Here is a 24,882-nt window from a genome sequence, read left to right as displayed (position 1 = left end):
GGATCTCAAACTTCTCGCGCCAAAGACGTGAGAAGCCTCCAGCTGTGCGGGTGGAGGAGGCCGACTTCGGAGCCACACCCCTTAGCTATTCCGACTCCCAGATTCTAAGGTGGGGCCCAAGAAATCCGCGTTTTCAACAGCCACTCTGGGTGAGTGGATTGCAGGTGATCTGGGACCCGCACTTTGAGAAACCTGGTGCAGAAGATTAGTGGTTAGTTGTTCTCTTTCTCTGAAAGACAGATTCTAAGGTTTTTAAGACTTCTGTTCCACCTATCGAAGCAAATGAACTTAGAAAGCTCCAAATTGTGAAGCCTGGAGAGGTGACATTTCTCATTTTGGTGGTAAGATGTGCCCCACATCTTCTCCCAATGCTTCCAAGTAAAAAAAGACAAAAAAAAAAAATAATACAAGTAAATATTTTTATTAAAAGATTTAAAAAAAAAAAAGATGGGCCCCACAGACTGTGAAGATGTCAGACCCACACCCCATCCTTCATTTCTTGCCACTTGAGTTGAGCTGTAGCCATGGACTTATTGAAAGGGCAAAATGGTATCAGCTATATTCAGCTTTCCTATAATGGGGATCTGCTTTCTACAATTTTCCTTCCAGAAGAGATGTGTAAAGAATGCATTATTGAAGGTGTGAGACCAAGGACGTACATCAAATTCTTAATTTGAATTTAATTTTTCCTTTCTGTTTATTGCAAGCAATTACTTCTTATACTTAACCTAGAGTGCACATGTAGAGAATCATTAACAATCTAGAAAGAAATTATTCAATAGCAGGCATTTGGACTTAGAAGTAGTGGGCAGCAACAATTTTCTAAAACTATGTAAGCCATGGAATTGATTTCTTCTCAATTAGAGTTCCCTATTGGAAGTCCATTTCTTCATAAGTCTGGCATATGAGATTTTAATTGCTCTGCTGCAGTTTTCTCTTCTTCAGTCACTGGTGTCAGCTAGAAAACAAATGACAAAATCTTTATTTCAAAAACCTTTAAAGGCTGTTAAATTAGTTAAGTTCAGCTCTGTCACACCAATAAATGTTTCCATAAGCTTATACTATATAATCACAAATTTAGGAAGGCAAGGAAAAATAGATATTTGGCTATCTATATACAGGTACTGCGATGTGTGAATTTCTGAAAAATTTGCAATTATAAATAAGGTGAAGAAACAGACCAAGAAGTCAAACAATTTAAGGACTATAACAGAACCAAAGAAGTCATGTTTGGATGCCATATTCTAAAAGTACAGTTGTCCCTCAATATCTGTGGGGATTGGCTCCAGGCTACCAAAATCTACAGGTGCTCAAGTCCTTTATATAAAATAGTGTCATATTTGCATATAACCTAGGCACATACTCCTGTATGCTTTAAATCATCTCTAGGTTGCTTAAATACCTACTACAATGTAAATGCTATGTAAACAGTTGTTATTCTGTATTGTTTAGGGAACACTGACAAGGAAAAAAGTATACATTTTCAGTATAGAGGCAACCATCTAAATATTTTTGGTCAAGGATACAATGGTGGTCCCATAAGGTTATAATATAGAATATTTTCTGAATATTTTTGATCCATGGATGTGGAACTCATAGATATGGAAGGCTGACTGTACTTTGAAAAAGATATGAACAAAAACTGAAAATTTTCTCAGTGAAGTAGAGACTTGGGCTAAATTCTGAAGACTTCAGATGCTTTTAGCTGCAAGTAATAGAAACATTTCAAAATTGATGAATAATAAAATTTATTATCATTGCACAGTAAGTTCAGAAGAAGGAAAGACTTCAGGGCTGACTTATTCAGCAGCTTATCAATGTGAGGACTTGGTTTTATTCATCTCACAGCTCTGATATTCTTGATGCTGCTTTTACCCTCAAGCTGACAGCAAAATGGCTCTAACAGTGTTAGGTATCACAGCTACACACACTGTCGGGGAGAATAGAGATGCTTTCTCTTCCAAGGGTTCTCTCAGTAGTGAGGAAACTTTTCCTAGTTACCTACTTCTAGACTTTTCTTCCTCTCATGTCATTTAGGTTACAAACTCATTCCTGAACCAGTGTTAGTTAAAGGAAAATCCATTCCCCTTGACAATCAGAGAAACCCCTGAAGCTGAGGATGGGGCCAGATTCACCCCAGGCACATGCCTGTGAGAGACAACAGTCATAGCAAGAAAGTGCAGTCAAGTCACACATTGCTTAACAACAAGCATACCTACTATATGGGATAGCCTATTGCTCCTGAGCTACAAAGCTATACAGCATATTACTGTATTGAGTACTGTAGGCAAATGTAACACAATGATTATGTATTTGTGTATCTAAACATAGAAAAGGCACATTAAAAATATGGTACAATAACATTAAGGGAACACCATTGTATCCTTGACCAAAAACTTTGTTATGGGCCGGGCGTGGTGGCTCACGCCTGTAATCCTAGCACTCTGGGAGGCTGAGGCAGGCAGATTGCTTGAGGTCAGGAGTTCAAAACCAGCCTGAGCAAGACCCCGTCTCTACTAAAAATAGAAAGAAATTAATTGGCCAACTAATATATATATATATAGAAAAAGTTAGCTGGGCATGGTGCTGCATGCCTGTAGTCCCAGCTACTTGGGAGGCTGAGGCAGTAGGATTGCTTGAGCCCAGGAGTTTGAGGTTCCTGTGAGCTAGGCTGATGCCACGGCACTCACGCTAGCCTGGGCGACAAAGTGAGACTCTGTCTCAAACAAAACAAAACAAACAAAAAAAAATTGTTATGCAGGGCATGACTGTATTCCAGTAGTCAGGAAAGGAGAACAGATGCTGAGAAAACAACCAGCCACAGTATCTACAAAAAGAAGGTAGGAGCAAAAGCAAAAGAAAGAAGGGAAGCTGATGGGAAGTTGTAAGGGACTTTCACAGAGCACTAATAACAGGCTGGCTGAAACAAAGGGTTACATGGGGAATTAATAGGAGGTACAACCTAAAGTATCACTCAAGTAGTTATAAATCTGCCTAACTATATAGGTCATCTCTAGAGAGACTGCCAAATCTAGAACACCCCAGACCTACAGAATCAGAATCTCTAGGGCAGTGCTGTCCAATAAACTTTCCATCATGCTGAAAATATGCTATCTCTGCACTGTCCAATGGGTAGATAAAGAACTTAATTTTAGGCTGGGTATGGTGGCTCACACCTATAATCCTAGTACTCTGGGAGGCCGAGGCAGGAGGATAACATGAGGTCAGGAGTTCAAGACCAGCCTCAGCAAGAGTGATACCCCATCCCTACTAAAAATAGAAAAAAATTAGCCAGGCAACTAAAAAAATTACCCAGGCATGGTTGCACACACCTGTAGTCACAGCTACTTGGGAAGCCAAGGTAGGAGGCACTGGAGCCCAGGAGTTTGAGGTTACCATGAGCTAGGCTGATTGCCACGGCACCCTAGCTCGGGAAAATAATATTAATAAAATTAAAAAATAAATTAAAGAACTTAATTTTAAACATTTATTTAATGTTAAATGTATATTTAATACTATAAATATACATTTATATAGCCACATGTGGCCTATATAAATCGGACAACCCAGCTCCAGAGCAGTTCCAGAACCTATGTGATTCTTACATGCAATTGATTTGACTGATCACTCACATTTGCCCAACATGTTCACATGGACAAAATGAAAAGCAATCATAGGCTGGGCACAGTGGCTCACATTTGTAATCTTAGCACTTTGGGAGGCCCAGGCAGGAGGACTGCTTGAGGCCAAGAGTTCAAAGACCAGCCTGGGTAAGAAGCAAGACCCCATACCTACAAAAAATAGGAAAATTAGCTAGGTGTGGTAGGAAAATTAGCTGAGTGTGGTAGCACACATCTGTAGTCCCAGGTACTTGGGAGGCTGAGGTAGAAAACTCACTCAGGCCCATGAGTTTGAAGTTGCGGTGAAGCTATGAAGTCACCACTGCATTCTACCCCAAGAAGACAGACCAAGACCTTATCTCAAGAAAAGAGAAGAAAGAAAGAAAAGAAAAAAAGAAAAGCAATCCAATGCCTTACTGCAACCCAAACAGTTAAAATTGCCTTTTTCTACCTCAAAAAAAGGGAATGATATTATTCTGGCAAGAGGTGTTTGTTCTCAATGAATCCATGTTGTTCCTTGTGATCACTGTACAAGAGCTGTCAGAGCATCTGTTTAATAAACACTCAACAAATCCAGGACTAAAGGTCAAGTTAACCAACCTAAAGTTTGTAGAAATTTTTCTTCTTTAATGTAAATATTTTGGAGCATCAATGGAATACCACACATTCCATTTTAATGCCTTTTTTATTTATTATTTATTATTTTTGGTTGGGGGATTTTGTTTTTTTGCTTTGACATAAATTAGTCTCCTTTATATTTCTTTTGGTGGTCACTTTTATAATTAAGTATATTTAAACCTTAATGTCTTAATTCAGCTAAGAAAGATGAGCAAATTAATATTTCCTTTCTCCCGTCTCCTTTTCTGTTCCCTATTTATTATTTAATATTATCAATTTAAATGTTCTTTTTGAATATTATCCAATCGAATACATTTTCAACCCTTTCAAATAAAAAACCACTCTCTTTGATAAAGGTTATAGCAAAATAATACCTAAACAGCTGTGTGTTCTGTTATCTCTAAACAAAGTACCATTTGCCCTAAGCAGACTTACCCCTTTTTTGTTCTTGTATGCTCCCAAGATAATTTTAAAGGCCCTTTTGTTTATTTTAGAAAATTGGAGAGGCCTCAGCTCAATCCAGCCTTTGATTTTCTTAACTATGCTCAGAGGTTTGTCCCTATGACTCATAAACACTTTTTAATATTTGAAATTCCTTTACAAATTCTACCTTGCATATCCTTTAAACTTTGTACTCATAGAACTATTTCTAGTTATACAACGCTCTACAGATGTTATTTCTTTTTTTTTTTTTTTTTTTTTTTTTTTTTTTGAGACAGAGTCTCACTTTGTTGCCTAGGCTAGAGTGAGTGCCGTGGCGTCAGCCTAGCTCACAGCAACCTCAAACTCCTGAGCTCAAGCGATCCTTCTGTCTCAGCCTCCCAAGTAGCTGGGACTACAGGCATGAGCCACCATGCCCGGCTAATTTTTTTTTTCTATATATATTAGTTGGCCAATTAGTTTCTTTCTATTTATAGTAGAGACGGGGTCTCGCTCTTGCTCAGGCTGGTTTCGAACTCCCGACCTCGAGCAATCCACCCGCCTCGGCCTCCCAGAGAGCTAGGATTACAGGCGTGAGCCACCGCGCCCGGCCAGATGTTATTTCTTTTTCTTTCACATTTGGATCATAAAAATTTTAATAACCTCCCTCTCCCCGCTTTTTCTTTTTTTGAAGACACAGTCTCACTCTGCTACCCCAGTTAGAGAGCAGTGGCATCAGCCTAGCTCACAGCAACCTCAAACTCCTGGGCTCAAGTGATCCTGCTGCTTCAGTCTCCTGAGAAGCTCAAACTACAGGCCCAAGCCACCAGCTAATTTTTTATTTTTAGTAGAGACAGGAGTCTCACTCTTTCTCAGGCTGGTCTCAAACTGCTGAGCTCAAGCAATCCTCCCATCTCAGCCTCCCAGAGTGATAGGATTATAGGCATAAACCACAGTGCCCAGCTTTAATAATAACTTTTAATCTTAAACATCTCTGAGAAGATGGAGCATCATACCTGTATTTTCTCTGAACTTTCCACTACTCTCATTAAAGTAGTAGATTCAAGACCTATTATAGCATTTCCCCACTTGACCATCACTGATTCTAAAATATGACCTCCTTTTTCAAGTTTTATAACCTAATTTTCAATCATTTCTCCTTAACCTGATCCAAAGTTAAAGCTCCCTTAGCTTTCTGCCTGAAACCTGAACAAAATTATTGCTCATTTCAGATTTTTTTTTTTTGAAAGACAGGGTTTCTGTGACCCAGGCTGAAGTATAGTGGCATAATCATAGCTCACTACAGCCTTGAACTCCTGGGCTCAAGCAGTCTTCTTACTTTGGCCTCCCAAAGTGCTGGGTTTATAGGCCCAGCCAGATATTTCTTCTTGTAACTAATGAAGACCTTTATAAGATATTCAGATGATTGAAATCCCCCATCACTATATAGCTATTTTGATGTACCTGTAGTAGCAAACAGAAATATACCATCTATTTATTATACCCAGCAAGGGCAATTTGTAGTAACTATTAAAATGCCATTTTTCTCTTTGTTCATTCATCCAAATTTATTTATCCAAATAAATTTTATTTTGTGCTTCAATAAATTTATGGATTTCTATACAGATATGTCGATATGTACACCTGGAACTATACTGAATCTCTCTTCAGGATTTGTGGAGCCGGGCGCAATGGCTCACACCTATAATCCTAGCACTCTGGGATGCTGAGGCGGGAGGATCACTTGAGCTCAGGAGTTCGAGACCAGCCTGAGCAAGAGGGAAACTCCATCTCTACTAAAAATACAAAAATTAGCCAGGCACACACCTGTAGTCCCATGCTACTATGGAGGCTGAGGCAAGATCACTTGAGCCCAGGAGTTTGAGGTGCAGTGAGCTACAATGATGCCACTGCACTCTACCCAAGGTAACAGAGTGAGACTCTGTCTCAAGAAAAAATTAATAAGGTTATGTGCTTCTTTGTCAGGCTTTGATCACATACAATGAAGAATATGTGATTTGAGTTATATTTATGAAAGTTTATCATATACATTTTCTGCATTTATTACCATGTGACATCACCATTACTGTTTTAAATTCTGTCTACCTATTCCTTTTTCTTTTTCTTTTTTTTTTTTTTTTGAGACAGAGTCTCACTTTGTTGCCCTGGCTAGAGTGAGTGCCCTGGCATCAGCCTAGCTCACAGCAACCTCAAACTCCTGGGCTCAAGCGATCCTCCTGCCTCAGCCTCCCGAGTAGCTGGGACTACAGGCATGTGCCACCATGCCCGGCTAATTTTTTCTATGTATATTAGTTAGCCAATTAATTTGTTTCTATTTATAGTAGAGATGGGGTCTCGCTCCTGCTCAGGCTGGTTTCCAACTCCTGACCTCAGCAATCTGCCCGCCTCAGCCTCCCAGAGTGCTAGGATTACAGGCGTGAGCCACCACGCCTGGCCATACCTATTCCCTTTTTAATTGCCCTTCCCTCCTCCACCATTCATCTCCTTGTGACATAACAGAACAGATGCATCTAAGGTATCATTTTATAGTTTTAACCACATATTGTTCTCTTTTCCCCTCCTCTATTTGCAATGTAAAGAATTTTTTATCAAATTGACCTGGGTCAACAAATGTTCTAGGTTAAAAAAAAAAAAAAGAACAAATTGACCTGGGTAGTCAACCTGTGAAATTTACTCTAGTTACAAGCCCATAATTCAAAGTATCTTATGCCATAATTTAGTTCAGAGTTGGCAAATAAAAACATAGCTCCTTTAATACAGTACTCTAAGCAACCATTTGCAGTTGGTACCTGAGATAAAACAGATTGGCGATCCTTCATCCAGATAATCTAGTTCTACTCTTTGACTCCATCTCATATAGCTTTTCTTTCTAAGGTCCCAGCCTTTTCTTAATAGTAAATGAAAATGCTGCCAAATCCTTCTGTTTTTTTTTTTTTTGAGACAGAGTCTCACTTTGTTGCCCAGGCTAGAGTGAGTGCCGTGGCGTCAGCCTAGCTCACAGCAACCTCAAACTCCTGGGCTCAAGTGATCCTTCTGCCTCAGCCTCCCAGGTAGCTGGGACTACAGGCATGCGCCACCATGCCCGGCTAATTTTTTTATATATATATCAGTTGGCCAATTAATTTCTTTCTATTTATAGTAGAGACGGGGTCTCGCTCTTGCTCAGGCTGGTTTTGAACTCCTGACCTTGAGCAATCCGCCCGCCTCGGCCTCCCAAGAGCTAGGATTACAGGCGTGAGCCACAGCGCCCGGCCAAATCCTTCTGTTTTGTGTTCAAAATCTTAGTGGCTAGTTTAGCAGCTCATTATATTTGTTTCTATGCCAACATATCTAAAGAGTTATATACATATCAATGATAGAGGCTCACAATTACAAAGATTCTTACACTAAATGAGATGGAAATGGGAAATGGAGGGAAGGTATGGAGAAAGTGGGCCTTTTCATCCCTGCCATCTTTTTTTTTTTTTTTTTTTATACAGAGTCTCACTTTGTTGCCCAGGCCAGAGTAAGTGCCATGGCATCAGCCTAGCTCACAGCAACCTCAAACTCTTAGGCTCAAGCAACCCTACTGACTCAGCCGCCCGAGTAGCTGGAACTACAGGCATGCACCACCATGCCCGGCTAGTTTTTTCTATATATATTTTTAGTTGGTCAATTAATTTCTTTCTATTTTTAGCAGAGACGGGGTCTCGCTCTTGCTCAAGCTGGTTTCAAACTCCTGACCTAGAGCTATCCACCAGCCTCAGCCTCCCAGAGTGCTAGGATTACAGCCCTGAGCCAGCAGGCCCGGCCCAGCACACCTTTCATTAACCATGTCAAGTCCATATACTTATTTTAATATAAAAGAAGATAAGAGCCATTATACTTCAGGGTATGAAGAAAAATCTCATTTCTATCAATAGTTCAAATAGACTGCTGAATTCCAAAATGTAAGTTACTGGGGGTTTATCTTTCAAAGCAACACTCAGAACTAAAACTATACAAATCCAACCTGTCAATTGAAAGCATTACCTCCAGGTCTGTTTGCTTTTGTAGTTTTTGTATTATGTTCATAGTCTTATTCACAGTAGCACAAATACGGCTCTTAGTCTCTTTCTGCTCAACATCAACTGCTTTAAAGCGTGCATACAAAGTTTGATATCGAGACTTTATCGCTGACAATTCCTTTAAGAGTGTAACTGGATTTTTCTATATCAGGAAGAAAGTTAGTATACATTAAATTATGAAAAGGAAAAATTAAGCTTATTTTTAAGAATTAAAATATTATATATACAACATAGTCTACCATTCATTTAATTGAACACTGCTGAGTATTTAATTATGCAATCGTGTGACAGAGGATAGGAGGTGGAGAAGAAAGGAGTATAAGACCTAGATCCTATTCTCAAGGAATTTATAGCCTAGATTCAGAAACAACACACAAAAAAATCTCAATGATAGGGGCTCACAATTACAAGGATTCTTACACTAAATGAGATGGAAATGGGAAATGGAGGGAAGGTATAGAGAAAGTGGGCCTTTTCATCCCTGCCATCTTTTTTTTTTTTTGAAACAGAGCCTCACTTTGTTGCCCAGGCCAGAGTAAGTGCCATGGCGTCAGCCTAGCTCACAGCAACCTCAAACTCCTAGGCTCAAGCAATCCTACTGACTCAGCTAAGCTACTGACTCAAGAGCTAATAAAGTTACTTTAAATATATAACATTGGATACATAGTTCACAATAATTACATAGTATTTCTAAAATATAACTTTAAATGCTATTCAGCAGAAGATTAAAGGCACTATGTTGATTTGTTCTTAAATAATAAGACAACTTGAAACCACTTATTACAAAATTCTTAAACATACTATATGGTGCTAAAGTATGTTTACATACTAATTTATTTATATACATACAAAATATAAAATTCATGCCAACTCACATGTATTTATAAACTACATTGGTTTTTCAAATTCATTTTGTAATATAAATAGCCACTATTCCATAAAAGATACTTTAAGCTATGCCACTTAGTAATTCTTTTCATTCCCTAATGGTTCCCAGCTATTCTAAACTTTCTCTACTCCCTCCAATTCCCATCCACTCCTTCTTGGCACATGAGCTCACCAACTGCTTTGCTAAGAAGACAGAAACTATCAATTAGAAACTCCAACATCTTGGCTTCTCATTCCCAAATGAAAACATCTATGTACATTCTCATCCTTACTAACTTCTAACACTACCACTCCTATTACTATTTCCTCTCCATATCCTCCAGAACCAACCTGAAATTCTCTGTATATCAATAACCTTTTCAATATTTCCCTTTGTTCTGACTTCAGATCTTCCCTATATGGGGGGGAAATTAATCCCTTGTCTTGATTCTGTTGTCACTTCAAAATCAGTTTCATTTTTCTCACTCCATTTATTACCAAGCTTCTAAAACCTATAATAATATATTTCCTCAATTTAACACCCCATTAGACTAGTATCTTTTAACAAATTATTTAAAACAATCAAAAGGTCGGTCTTGCTATATAGCATATATTTTTGACACTCTCCTTTCCTTTCCTTAATTTCTTCCTATTCCGTCTTCTTAAAATGAACTTTTTTTGAGACGGAGTCTCACTCTGTTGCTGGGCTAGAGTGCCATGGCATCAGCCTAGCTCACAGCAACCTCAAACTCCTGGGCTTAAGCAATCCTTCTGCCTCAGCCTCCTGAGTAGCTGGGACTATAGGCATGTGCCACCATGCCTGACTAATTTTTTCTATATATTTTTAGTTGATCAATTAATTTCTTTCTATTTTTAGTAGAGACAGGGTCTCACTCTTGCTCAGGCTGGTTTCGAACTCTTGACCTTGAGCCATCCTCCCGCCTCAGCCTCCCAAAGTGCTAGGATTACAGGAGTAAGCCATGGTGCCCAGCCACTGATAGGGTTTTGATGAGTCTGCAACAATTAATTTACTATGGTCTCTATGCAGTCAAACCTCTCTGCTAATCATAATCTGTATTGGCAGCTGCTCCCCAGCACTAACATCACTGCCTCAGCTCCACCTCAGATCATCATGCATTAGATTCTCAGAAGGAGTGCATCATCCAACCTAGATCCCTTGAATGCAATTTACTCTAGGGTTCATAGTCCTGTGAGAATCTAATGCCACCACTGATCTGACAAGAGGCAGAGCTCAGGCGGTGATGCAAGCAATTGGGCAGCTGTAAATACAGATAAAGATTTACTTACTCGCCCTCTGCTCACCTTCTGCTGTGCAGCCTAAGTCCTAACAGGCTATGGACTGGTATCAGTCCAGGTCTGGAGTTGGGGACTGCAATTCTAAGGGATATGCTTCACCACATCAAGGAAATAAACCAAGACAGAGTGAAACATGATCTAACACAAGAATAAAATAAAGGCAAAGGCCAAAATGATGGTAAAGAAATGCCAGAAAGACAGCCATGCATGCAGAAGGCCTGTAGAGCAGGTCAGATTGGAGCAGAAGGACAGAGCACTAAAAGAGATGTTGCCATGGAAGAAAATGAAACTTAGGGAACATGCAGTGTCTTAAAATGTTAAGAAGAGCTAAAAAAAAAAAAAAGTGAAAGGTACTCAAAACATATTTGTACACCAATGTCACAGCAGCAGCATTCACAATAGCCAAAGGTGGAAGCAAACCAAATGTCCACTGACAGATGAAGGGATAAACACAATGTGGTACATACAATTGAATATTATTCACCCTTGGAAGAAATTTCTGAATGCTACAATATGGATGAATCTTGAGAGCATTTTGCTAAGTAAAATAAGCAAACATTATGCTAATTCAAAGAAGTCACAAAAAGACAAATATCATATGATTCTACTTATTTTAGGTACCCAGAGTAGTTACATTCATAGAGACAGAAAGTAGAAAGGTGGTTGCTAAGGGCTGGAGAAGAAAAAGAATGGTGAGTTTTAGTTCAGTGGGTACAGAGTTTTGGTTCAGAGAGATGAGAAAGTTCTAAAGATGGATAGTGATGATACTTGGACAACAATGTGATATACTTAGTGCCACTGAACTGCATACTTAAAAAAGATTTAAATAGTAAATTTTATATTATATACATTTTGTCATAATTTTTTTTAAAAACTAAGAATGTGAAATGGTTGACCTGCTTTGGTCATATTAGTATTTTGGTGGTTCCTTAAAATATTAAACAAGTTACCATATGGCCAGTAAGTCCATTCCTGGCCATATATACCCAAGAGAAATTAAAACATGTCCATATAAGAACTTGTACATGAATGTTCATAGGAGCATTATTCATAGTGCCAAAAGGTGGAAACAACCCAGATGTCCATCAACTGATGGATAGATAAGAATGTGGAATAGCCATATAATGGAATATTGTTCAGTTATAAAAAGAAATGAAGGGACCAGGTGAGGTTGCTCACACCTATAATCCTAGCACTTTGGGAGGCCGAGGCAGGAGGATCACTTGAAATCAGGAATTCAAGACCAGCCTGAGCAAAAGCGAGACCCCAAATTAGCTGGGCATGGTAGCACGCACCTGTAATCCCAGCTTCTCAGGAAGCTCAGGCAGGAAGATCACTTAAGACCAGGACTTTGAGGTTACAGTAAGCTATCAGGATACTACTGTATTCTAGCCTGAGAGACAGAGCTAGAGACCCCGTCCCAATTAAATAAGAAAGAAAGAAAGAAAGAAAGAAAGAAAGAAAGAAAGAAAGAAAGAAAGAAAGAAAGAAAGAAAGAAAGAAAGAAAGAAAGAAAGAAATGAAGGAAGGCTGAGGCAAGGGGATTGGATAAGGCTAGGAATTCAAGATTAGCCTGAGTAACATTGCCCCCTGCCCCGAATCTCTAAAAAAAATTTTTTTAATTAGGAGGTCGTACCAGCTACTTGGCAGGCTGAGACAGGAGGATTGCTTGAGCCCAGTGGTTGGAGGCTAGGTAAGCGATGATCACACCACTGCTGATTCATGCTACAATGTAGATTAACCTTGAGAATATTATGCTAATTGAAAGAAACCAGACAAAAGGCCACATATTATATGATTCCATTTATGTGAAATGTTCAGATGGCAAATCTATAAAGACAGAAAGTAGATTTGTGGTTACTAGAAGCTGGTGGGGCAGCAAGGAAGGGTAATAGGGAATAACTACTAATGGGTATGGGGTTTCTTTCTGAGGTGATCAAAATGTTCATAAACTTACTATGGTGATGGCTGTACAACACTGTGAATATACTAAAAAAGCATTGAATCATATATTTTAAAAGGGTAAATTTTATGGTATATGAACTTTAGCTGAATAAAACTTTTTTTTTTTTTTTTTGAGACAGAGTCTCGCTTTCTTGCCTAGGCTAGAGTGAGTGCCGTGGCGTCAGCCTAGCTCACAGCAACCTCAGACTCCTGGGCTCAAGCGATCCTCCTGCCTCAGCCTCCCGAGTAGCTGGGACTACAGGCACGAGCCACCATGCCCGGCTGATTTTTTCTATATTATATATATTAGTTGGCCAATTAATTTCTTTCTATTTTTATGGTAGAGACGGGGTCTCGCTCAGGCTGGTTTTGAACTCCTGACCTTGAGCAATCCGCCCGCCTCGGCCTCCCAGAGTGCTAGGATTACAGGCGTGAGCCAATTAAAACTTTTTTTTAAAAGCTGTAGAAAAGAAAAATGACTGAATTGGAACAAAGATGAGAGATGGAAGACAGAGGAAAAGTTGGAGCACTAAATATGTTCCACTGTAGTACTTGAAAGATATTGACTCAGATGAGTCCTTCAGTCAGTCATTAGGTGTTACCAGTGGACCAGAATGGTTAGTTTGTCCTCATTCAGAAAGACAAAGAAAAAAATCAAGTTAGTTAGGGAGCTAAAACAGTTCACACTACACTGCCATAGAATTCTGGCATTCTATGAAATAAATAGTAAAAACTGAACATTCATGAAGTTTTCCCAATTTTGTATAAAATGTTACTTTATACTTCTTCATAATCAAAAAAAATGTTTTAATTGTATGGAATTTTTTGAAAACTATGAAATATGATATTTCTTGTCTCCTGGAAACTACTATGAAAATACATTAATGATTTAAGTGGTAAATTAACATTAACAAATAATGCTTGGAGATCGTTTACTTTTACCCCATGGACATATGTATACTTAAGATTTTGTGGCATATAAACAGAGTTAATGTTTCTAATCAACCTAAATTTAGAATAACTAAATATATAATTTTATGTAAAAATCATTGTCCATATCATATAATTAAACCAATTTAACAATATATCATCATCTTCCTCAGAGAATATTGTGACTGCCAGGACTTCTCCCCTCAAACTTATTGAAGAACCACTTCCTTACAGGTAGCTATATTCTCTCTTAGAATTTCAGTAGCTTGTACCTCTAACCTCCATGATTTTTTTTAAAGGTTAAAAAGGAAGTAGCAATAATTTTCACTGATTATTGGTATAATCTCTCCAGGATGCCATGACCAAACTTCCAACACAAGATTTTAAGATTCTACAAACTTAATAATTCTTATCTATTACTATTAGAAATACGATCAGAAAATTTTTTATAAAATATTCTGTTAAAAGGGATTTAAAAGAAAGGTGTTATTTGCAGATTACCTCGCCTGCTGAATCAGGATGATTAGTCTTGATTTCATATTCCAGCCTGTACTGAATGTAATCCAAATCAGAGTCAGCTTTCTGGAACTAAAGACCAGCACAAATCATCATTTTGTAAATCAAAAGACTTACTAGTAAAAATGACACTTTATTCTTTCTTTTCTCTTTATATTTATTAGAATTTAATAATATATGATATATATTCATTTGGAAATGTGGAAATAAAAAAGTATATAAAACATCCATTAGAAGGGAAAGGGAAAGGGAGTAGGGAAGGAGGAGGGAAGGGAAGGAAAGAGAAGGGAAGGAGGGAGGGAGAAAGGAAGGAAGGAAGAAGAATGATGTATAATTTATCAAATGCATCCATTGATATGATGTCATTTTTCTTCTTTAGCCCATTAATATGGTAGATTATATCAATTCATTGATTTTTCAAATTTTGAGCCAATCTTGCATTCCTGAATAAATACCACTTGGTCATGGTATGTAATTATTTTCATATATTGCTGAATTCTATTTGCTAATATTTGATTAAGAATATTTGAAATTGTATTCACAAAGGATATTGTTCTGTAGTTTTCTTTTTTGTCTGGTTTTTCATATCAGGGAAATACCAGCTTCATCAAATGAATTAATAAGTGTGCCGTCTTCTGTTTTCTGGGGTAAAGTTGTGTAGAATTGGAGTTAATTCTTATTTAAACATTTGATAGAATTCTCTAGCGAAACTATCTGGGCCTTAAGATTTCATTTTTTTGTGTGTGGGAGGGATTCATTATTACTTCCATTTCCTTAATAATTATAGAGCTGGTAACATTACCTATTCCATATTAGATGAGTGGTAGTAATTTGTGTTTTTTGAGGAATTGGTACATAAAAAAAAAATAAGAAAATAAATTTTTAAAAAATCCATTATCCATAATACCTATGGTCTAATAAAAATTTTAAAACTAGTTAATATTTTTAAAGTCATTTCTCTATGCCTTCCTCTTAGATTTTGAGTGAGAATTCAAATACTAAGTAGCTATTGTCATATATTAACACAAAAAACTAATAATGACTTCAAGAATTCCCTAACATCATTGACACTCTCAAAAATTAGGCAGGGTTTTTCTACCTGTGGTTTCAAGTTAAAAGACAGAACAAATTTATTTCAGGAATACTTTCATTGTTACCTTTATTTGCAACTCCATTAATAGAAAAGCTACAGATATGTACCTCCAAAATTAGAGGGCTAAAAGAATCATGAATTATACAAGAAAAGCTACATATGATAGAGGAGAAACAGTTTGAATAATCCAAAATGATGTCCATGAGTCTATATCTAACATCTCAGGTATCTTTCTTCCCTCTGGTATTTATTCTACCAGCCATCTTTTAAGGACATTTCTTAACATATTGCTTGCTTTTTTCCTGAAATTCAGTGTACTTAGAACACATATGGTAACTGTTCTTGCTCTTTTTATGATACAGAGCACCAGCAGAAATCACACTAAGCAGACTGTAAAAGAATTCTAAGAGCAAGATTTATACACTGAAAACTGTAAAACACAGTTGAGAGAAAGTTTAAAATACCTAATACATGGAGAGATATATAATGTTCATGTATCAGAATGTTCAATATTGTTAAGATATCACTTCTCCCCAAATTGTTCTTTAGATTCAACATAATCCCAACCAAAATCTCAGCAGGCTTTTTTGTAGAAATTGACAGAAAACTTATTTGGAAATGCAAAATGATCAAACAGTTTTGGAAAACAAGAACAAATTTGAAGCTTTTCAAGACTTACTATAATTTCTATATATAACTACTGTATAAAGTTACAGCCATTACAATAGTGTGGTATGACATAATAGAACAAAATAGAATTCAAAAACAGATCAACCCAAGCCAGGTTTGGTTGTGCGTGGCTGTAGTCCCAGTTACACAGGAGGCTGAGGCAGGAAAATCACTTGAGCCCAGGAGTTCCAGACCAGCCTGGGCAACCACGTACATTCTTAATTAATTTGTTCAAAGGAGCAAAGATAATTCAATGGGGAAATGATACTTTTGAGGTGATACTCTTGTCAAAAATAAAAAAGAAGAAGAAAAGAAATGGCCGGGCGTGGTGGCTCACGCCTGTAATCCTAGCACTCTAGGAGGCTGAGGTGGGCGAATTGCTCAAGGTCATGAGTTCAAAACCAGCCTGAGCAAGAGCGAGACCCCATCTCTACTATAAATAGAAAGAAATTAATTGGCCAACTAATATATATAGAAAAAATTAGCCGGGCATGGTGGCGCATGCCTGTAGTCCCAGCTACTCGGGAGGCTGAGGCAGAAGGATTGTTTGAGCCCAGGAGTTTGAGGTTGCTGTGAGCTAGGCTGACACCATGGCACTCACTCTAGCTTGGGCAACAAAGCAAGACTCTGACTCCAAAAAAAAGAAATGATACTCTTTTCAACAAATGATACTAGAGCAGTGGGATATCTGTATTCAAAAAAAAAAAAAAAAGACCACCACACTTAATTTATACCATATACAAAAAGTAACTTGTAATGGACAGAGATCTAAATATAAAAACTATAAATCTTTTAGAAGAAAATATTTATGACTTTGGGTTGGGCAAATATTTCCTAGAATACAGAAAGTATACTATATTATAGAAGAATAAGATATATAAATTGAACTCCATCAAAAATTTTTAAATAACAGACTGAGAGACAATTTTTTAAAAAAGGGCTCTTACAATACAATAATAAAAAGACAACTCAAGCCGGGCGCGGTGGCTCACGCCTGTAATCCTAGCACTCTGGGAGGCCGAGGCGGGCGGATTGCTCGAGGTCAGGAGTTCGAAACCAGCCTGAGCAAGAGCGAGACCCCGTCTCTACTATAAATAGAAAGAAATTAATTGGCCAACTAATATATATATAAAATTAGCCGGGCATGGTGGCGCATGCCTGTAGTCCCAGCTACTCGGGAGGCTGAGGCAGCAGGATTGCTTGAGCCCAGGAGTTTGAGGTTGCTGTGAGCTAGGCTGACGCCACGGCACTCACTCTAGCCTGGGCAACAAGCGAGACTCTGTCTCAAAAAAAAAAAAAAAAGACAACTCAATTTGAATATAGGCAAAAGGTTTATAGACACTTCACTAAAGAAAATATACAAATTGCGAATCAGCACATGAAAATATGTTCAATATCTGTGAGGAGTCGAGACATTGCATACCTGCAAGGCCCACACCCCCAGTGAAGCCGGAACCAACATCCGGCTTCTGGAAACTGTTGCTTGCTTGCCATGGAAACTGTTGCTTGCTTGCTTGTTTGCGCCAACTTTGCATTGTTCGAACCCCTGTATAGTGGGACTACCAGCCAACCAATCATGTTAAAGGTCAATGCATGATCCACGCGTGATCAGCCACTGCATAGCATATGCACCATAGGGATAAAAGGCACGCTGTAACCCCGGTTGGGGTCCTTGCCTACCAGAGTGGCCACTGCGTTGGTGCTCAAGGCTTGGACCCTGGCTAGCCAGAAAATAAACTCCTCTTGTGTGTTTGCATCCTCGGTGTCTCTGTCTCTCTGTTGGGTAGGGTGGTGAGAGGTAGTCGACTCCCAACATATCATTCACCATTAAGGAAATGCAAATTGAAACCAAATGAGACACCACGAAATATCCATATATATTAGAATGGCTAAAATTTAAGAGTGATAATACCAAGTGTTTATTAAGATGTGGACAAACTCAAACCCTAGTAACATAGCTTTGGGAATGAAAAATATTATAGTTTAGCCCCTTTGTAAAATATTGTAGCAGTTTCTTACAAGATCAAACATACTTTTTTTTTTTTGAGACAGAGTCTTACTCTGTTGCCCAGGCTAGAGTGCGGTGGCATCAGCCTAGCTCACAGCAACCTCAAACTCCTGGACTCAATAGATCCTCCTGCCTCAGCCTCCCAAGTAGCTGGGACTACAGGCATGTGCCACCACACCACGGCTAATTTTGTCTATTTTTAGTTGCCCCGCTAACTTCTTTCTATTTCTTTAGTAAAGATGGGGTCTTGCTCTTGGTGAGGCTCGTCTCAAACTCCTGAGCTCAAGCAGTCCTCCCACCTTGCCCTCCCAGAGTGCTAGGATTACAGGCGTGCCCTGGACACCATGCCCAGCCAAACATAGATTTTTTTTCACACAGATATTTATCATGCTACCCAGCAATCCCATCCTCAGTATTTACCCAAGAGAAATGAAAACATCATGTCCACACAAAGAGGTACTCCAATGTTCAGAGCAACTTTATTTATAATAAGCAAAACCGGGAAATGATCCAAAGTCCACAGTTCGGTGAATGCATAAACAATTTGTGATATTCTATAGTGGAATACTACTCAGTAATTAAAATTGTCTAGTTACTAATACATACAAAATGGATGAATCTCAAAAGCATTATGCTAAGTCAAGAAGACAGACACAAAAAGCTGTATACTCTATGATTCAATTTATATGAAACTCTAGAAGGCAAAACTAGACATTAGTAGTTGCGAAGGAGTTTGGGAAGAAGAGGTTGACTGCAAAAGGAAAGGAACTTAGGGGGTTTCACTATGTTGCCCAGGCTAGACTCCTGGGCTCAAGTGATCCTCCTGCCTCAGCCTCCAGAGTAGCTGGGACTATAGGAGAGCTCCACCATACCAGACCATAAAGGAACTTTTTAAGGTGATGGAAATGTTCTACTATATCCCCTTGCTGTGGTGGTTACATGACTACATATATTTGTCCAAACTCATTAAATTGTACATTTAAAATTGGTGAGTTTTGCCAGTTCCAGTGGCATATACCTGTAACAAAACCAGCCTGAGCAACATAGCAAGACTCTGTCTCTACAAAAAAATCAAAAAATTATCTGGCATGGTGGGGGCACGCCTATAGTCCCAGCTTCGGAGGAGGATGGTTTAAGTCCAGGAGTTGGAGATTACAGTGAGCTATGATGATGCCATGCCGCTACACTCTAGCCCAGGCAATAAAGTGAGACTCTATCTCAAAAAACAAACAGGCCAGGCAAGGTGGCTCACACCTGTAAACCTAGCACTCTGGGAGGCTAAGGCCAGGAAGACTACTTGAGGTCAGGAGTTCAAGACCAGACTGAGCAAGAACAGAGACCCTGTCTCTACTAAAAATAGAAAAATTAGCCAGGTGTAGTAGTGTACACCTGTAGTCCCAGCTACTCGGGAGGCTAAGGCAGTGATCTAAGATGACACCACTGCACTCTACTGCCGGGTGACAGAGTACTCTACCTCAAGGGGACAGAGTGAGACTCTGTCTCAAAAAAACAAACAAAAAACATAAAAAACCAAGGATTCTTAGGTTTTAAACTCAAACATTTCCTATATAATACACAAAATTAGTGCCGATTAAGGCTTGGGGCAAGTTACCACAGGAAATATACAGCAGAGATTGTTTTCATCACTTACCCAGGTCATCATAAAACTCAATTAAATAAAACCTAAGATTTACCAGAACCTATACAAAATTTTAACAGAAAACAGCAAATTGTAAAGATACTACTCATTCAGAAAAGCCGTAACAACTTAGATATAAAAAGTATTCTCTCAATATGTTTCATAACGCAATACGATAGTGAGTTTTTAATTAGTTTTTCTTTTCAAATCGTGACTTTCTAAAAGATACACTGTTAGTAACAAAATTATAGTTTTCAGCAACAAAGGTTGTGATTAATTATTCACAGATACTAAAGAAAGACATAAGGCAAGAATCAAAATTCTGGCGTGCATCCTGCTTTCAGATGCTTTGACAATACTATTGCACTGCTAGCTGTAAAGTACAGTAGTGCAATAAAGTCAGAGCATTCGTTAGCAGTAACAAGTAGGAAAGGAACACAAAAGCATCTTGCATCATTTGAAGCTTCAGTGTGAAAAGAATTTAAAGTGGGGTTGCCATTTTGGACAGAAGACATCCAAAACCAGAAAACATTTATGTTAAATTAATGTTTAAAAAGAAAGAATAAGACTTAAACATCAAAGTGATATTGTTTTTTGATAACTAAAACACAATTAACATTCAAACAGAAACATGTATAGGTGTAAAAAAGAATTTTGTAAGTTGTCCTAGGCCTTAGAGGTAATTAACATGTTTATTGTTAATACCTTAGGATCAGTATTAACAAAACTGGTTATAATTACTACTAAGGCAAAGTTGTGAAAAATATTTCTGTTCTCTGCAGAGATATTGATTAGCTCCTTCTCAAAGGCAATTGATTAACTGCCATATATAATGAGTCCTTTGAATAAGAATATCAAAGAAAACAAATGAAAAGTAAAATAAGAAGTTTCTCAATCTCTGCATATTCAATCTATCACTCTGGAATCTACAATAACAAAAAAACAAAAAGCACTTACCATCTCATGGTTTTTCATCTCAAGCGTTTACTGAGGGCTATTATAACAAGGGAAGAGACTGCCAGGGAGGGAATCAGTGTGCTCTAAACAGAACAACATTAATTCCATCTAAATGAATACTATGGGTGAAATCATGGTGATATCAAAAAAAAAAAAGTAAATGAATACTATAGAAGGAGATTTAAAAATTTCAGTTAACGCCTAAAATATCTTAAATATAGGAGGAAAGCATCTCCATTTCCTTCAAATTTAGAAATATCAAAGAGAAAATAATGACCAAGGGAGCAGGAATTTCAAGCCAATTAACATTCTAACCTTTTAGAATGTTAATCAAAAATCAGATATAAACCCCAAAATAGAAATAGTACCATAGTATCATAATGCATCACCTTTTGTGTACAATCAGTAGTGGTACCACAAAAGGAAGGCACTAGACAAATACCACTTAATCAGTGAAGAAAAAATTTATTAGAGAACAAAGATTGCCCTACAATGAGCTTATTCCCCCATTAGTAATGTTGATTGATGCAGAAATACATTTTCATTCTTTTTACCAACCTCCCATTAAATGGTTCAGTTCAGCTACTTAGTAGGATTAAGCCTACTAAGAAGTGGACTCATTCAGGACAGCTAGAACAAGAGAATCTTGGCCTCAAATCTTAGGCCACATAACTCAAATTATAGAACATTTAACTCTGCTAGCCAAGTATCTAGTTTTAAAGACAAATGTTTAAAAGAGAAATGTTTGCCTTTCTGAATTGGAAGTTAAAACAAACAAGAGAAATATGAAAAATTTTTAAATTAAGAGGATTAGGTGATCTACAAAATTAGGATATAAACTCTTTCTTTCTTTTTTTTTTTTTGAGAAAGGGCAACTGGACTGCAGTGACTGGATCATAGCTTATTGTACCCTCGAACTCTCTGGCTCAAGCAATCCTCCTGCCTCAGCCTCCCCAGTGGCTGACACTATAGGTGCTCACCACCACACCCCGCAAAATTTTTTGGTAGAGACAGAGTCTTGCTATGTTGCCCAGGCTGGTCTCAAACTCCTGGTCTCAAGCAATCCTCCCACATCCACCACCCAAAGGGCTGGAATTGCCAGGATGTACTGCAAATAACCCAACTGTACCATGCAACAACTCAAGACAGGAGACAGAGGGGCCCTGCACGTTCTTTTCAAAGTTAAATAATATGCATAATCTTTTCACCTATTAATAATCAATACTAGTTCATTGGCAAATTATTTAAGTAATGTAAAACCGAAAATCAGAAGATTGCCAAGAAAATCATTTATCTTTAAAATGTTAGAAACTAAACCGGTTCATGGATATAACATTTTTTTCTACAATCACATGACAAATCTGAAAGAGAGGTACTGTCTTCTACTATCTAATCAATACACAGCAGTAATACTAAAAATCATGATGAAAGTCCTAATATTAAACCCTAATATTAATAATTATGGAAACAAACTAATAACTTGAAAGAAAAAAACAATTACTACTAATTGCAAGGAATTTAAGAAAAGAAAAGCCAGGCACAGTGGTTTGTACCTGTCATACAACTACTGAGGAGACTGAGGTGACAGGATAGCTGGAGGCCAGAATTTCAAGACCAGCAACCAGGGCAACATAGCAGAGACCCCAGTTTCTTTAAAAACTATATATATATACATATACATATATACACATATATGTTATATATACATACATATATACACATATATGTTATATATATATATAGTAGGACTAACAGCATATTATACTATCTCTGTGAACTTGGGTAAAAAAAGGGAGGGGGAAAAAAGAAAAAAAACTCCTTTCTTTTCTTCTTCTCTTCAAAAAGAATTTAAAAACTACCCCATCATTCAAATATCTAAAAGCTTAAAAGTATGGCCGCCTATAATTAACTAAAACCTCCCTTTTTCAAGATGTTTACTTAATCCTTGTTCCCTTAAAATAGAATTTGTCCAATCTAAATAAGTCCTGTGGGAATGCTGACTCTATTACAAAGGCCAGAAAAAGCTTAAACATTAAACAGTCAACTTGAAAAAAAAAAAGCAACAACCTGTTAAAAGCAGTAATAACATCTAACAATTAAGCAGAAATATCTATATCTAGAGGTAGGAATTCAGAATGGAAAAGGGGCATGACAAACTAAACATTTATGCCTGCTGATAGAATCAAATTATTAATACAATACTTAGCATTTTGTTTGTTTTTTAAAAGGCAGTTAGGCCGGGTGAGGTGGCTCACGCCCCTAATCCTAGCACTCTGGGAGGCGGAGGCAGGTGCATTGCTCAAGGTCAGGAGTTCGAAATCAGCCTGAGCAAGAGCAAGATCCCGTCTCTACTATAAATAGAAAGAAATTAATTGGCCAACTAATATATATAGAAAAAATTAGCCGGGCATGGTGGCGCATGCCTGAAGTCCCAGCTACTCGGGAGGCTGAGGCAGGAGTATTGCTTGAGCCCAGGAGTTTGAGGTTGCTGTGATCTAGGCTGACGCCATGGCACTCACTCTAGCCTGGACAACAAAGTGAGACTCTTGTCTCCAAAAAAAAAAAAAAGGCAGTTAATGATAAAAATAAAACTTTGACAGAAAGTTCATTATTACAGGTTTGGGTATCTGAAGAAAATTTTTACTTCTTCCCTACCAATTCTCCCCACCCCTCTCCATCCTCCCATCGCCTCCATAAAGAAAATTTAAATACAAAATGTTAACAGCAAATGAAAGTTTTCAAATCAAATTTGTATATGAGAGGTACTCCAATTCATTAACACAGAACAAGACAACTAAGAAGGAAAAGCGCGGGCGATCAAGCTAAGCTGGAAGTCTAGGGACCTGAGGATGGGAATAAAGAGGACAAGAAAGGGAAAGATCTTAAAGAAAACTAGAAGGACAACCTCCCAGCTTGGCGCCCTCGTGCAGGCCAAACACGCCAGCAACAACGGGAGTCCTTTCCTAGTCTTCGCCCCCGCCTTCTACTTTCACAGATGAATGAAACTGGGCAACTAGAGAGCAGGGTTCTTACCCTGTTCCAATACTGCCCGCGCTCCAGGAAAGGAGCTCTTGGTTCAGATCTCCATTGCTTACACCTCTCCCTCACCCAAGGTTTGCCACCTCTGGGCCAAACAGAAATGGGTCTAGGGGCTTCCCTGGCTGCTAAGAAGTTGTGCGAGCAAGTCTAGCATCCTTCTTCAGACTTTCTCAGCCCGTCTTTGAGAACTTGAACAAACAGTTCAGCCCTGAAGGGATTTCTTCCCGCCGCCCTCGGTTTATTCTACACCCCACGCAGCATCCCCCTTTCTGGGAGTGTGAACGACCTCTCCTATTCGTGGGGCGTTTAAAGAGCGTTCCAGTCACATCTTTTTTTGGTGGAAACACATAACGCTGTCACCACCAGGTGCAGCTCCTTAAGGAATGGAAAGGTGAGGGCGAGGAACAAGGAATTCCAAAGGCCCCGCACCCTCTGCATCTCCCGCCATTTCCCTCACGAGTTTCCCGGATGTAACCCCTTCCCCCGCGGCGGTTTAGACACCAGGCAGTGGCGGCTCCCTTTGGTGCAGGAGGAGGGAACCAGACTCAGGTCCAGCCTCTGCCGCCCAGAGTTTCCAGCGACTCCAAATTGCGCCCCAACTTCGGGGCCACTGGAGAAAAATAAACTACCTAGTAGATCTCCTTTACTTTGCACTCACCATCAGTTCCAGCTTATCGACCTCCGCCTCCATGTTGAATAGTTGACATTCCTCAGACCGCGGCGGCGCTTAAGCCGCTAGCCGTACTAGCACTGAGGGTCTCTATTGGACAGCTGTCACTCAAAGACTCGCACTCATTGGCTCCTCGGTTCCACCGGCGCCCGCCCATTGGCGACTAGGTAACGCCTCTCCTCATGAAACACATTTTCCTGTTGGGCAGAGACACAAAACGCCGCAGGAGGATTGGCTGTTGTACACATTTTTTTTTCCATTGGCTGCCTCCTCTTCCCTACTTTAAATTTTATAGTTAGAGCTCCGCAGAAACGCACTGGCGATTGGTGAAATAGGAAGAAGAGCCAACCAATTACACAAAAGCTTCCACCGACAGCATAGGGGACGTGACACACCTTTCCTCTCCTGCGACCCCTCCCCTTCTCTCCCGCCTGCTCCTTATTCATACTGAAAGCGCCTCAGCTCTGATTGGTTGGGACATTGTGCTATCTTAGCCAATCACAAGCCA

The 24,882-nt window shown here is 38.7% G+C and overlaps 1 protein-coding gene across 1 annotated transcript; it reads right to left on the bottom strand.

Moving 5' to 3' along the window:
* Positions 1 to 495: 495 nt before the first annotated feature.
* SKA2 (spindle and kinetochore associated complex subunit 2) lies at positions 496 to 24,486 on the bottom strand. Its single transcript, XM_012768689.3, has 4 exons — positions 24,363 to 24,486; positions 14,285 to 14,371; positions 8,691 to 8,867; positions 496 to 958 (listed from the first exon to the last, which is right to left on the bottom strand). Exons 1-4 carry the CDS (start codon positions 24,393 to 24,395, stop codon positions 890 to 892), a joined length of 366 nt encoding a protein of 121 aa, XP_012624143.1. The 5' UTR covers positions 24,396 to 24,486; the 3' UTR covers positions 496 to 889.
* Positions 24,487 to 24,882: the final 396 nt, after the last annotated feature.

Source organism: Microcebus murinus, chromosome 18 (genome assembly GCF_040939455.1).
Source record: "Microcebus murinus isolate Inina chromosome 18, M.murinus_Inina_mat1.0, whole genome shotgun sequence".
Classification (NCBI taxonomy): Eukaryota; Metazoa; Chordata; class Mammalia; order Primates; family Cheirogaleidae; genus Microcebus; species Microcebus murinus.
This window is presented reverse-complemented; position numbering and strand designations above follow the sequence as displayed.

What these genes read in the sequence shown, in the direction of transcription:
- SKA2 (XM_012768689.3), bottom strand. Translation starts at nt 24,395, where the DNA reads ATGGAGGCGGAGGTCGATAAGCTGGAACTGATG. An exon ending in ATCCTGATTCAGCAGGCGAG is followed by an intron (nt 8,868 to 14,284) that starts GTAATCTGCAAA and finishes TTCCTGATATAG; the next exon opens with AAAAATCCAGTTACACTCTT. An exon ending in AAAAGCAAACAGACCTGGAG is followed by an intron (nt 959 to 8,690) that starts GTAATGCTTTCA and finishes TTTGTTTTCTAG; the next exon opens with CTGACACCAGTGACTGAAGA.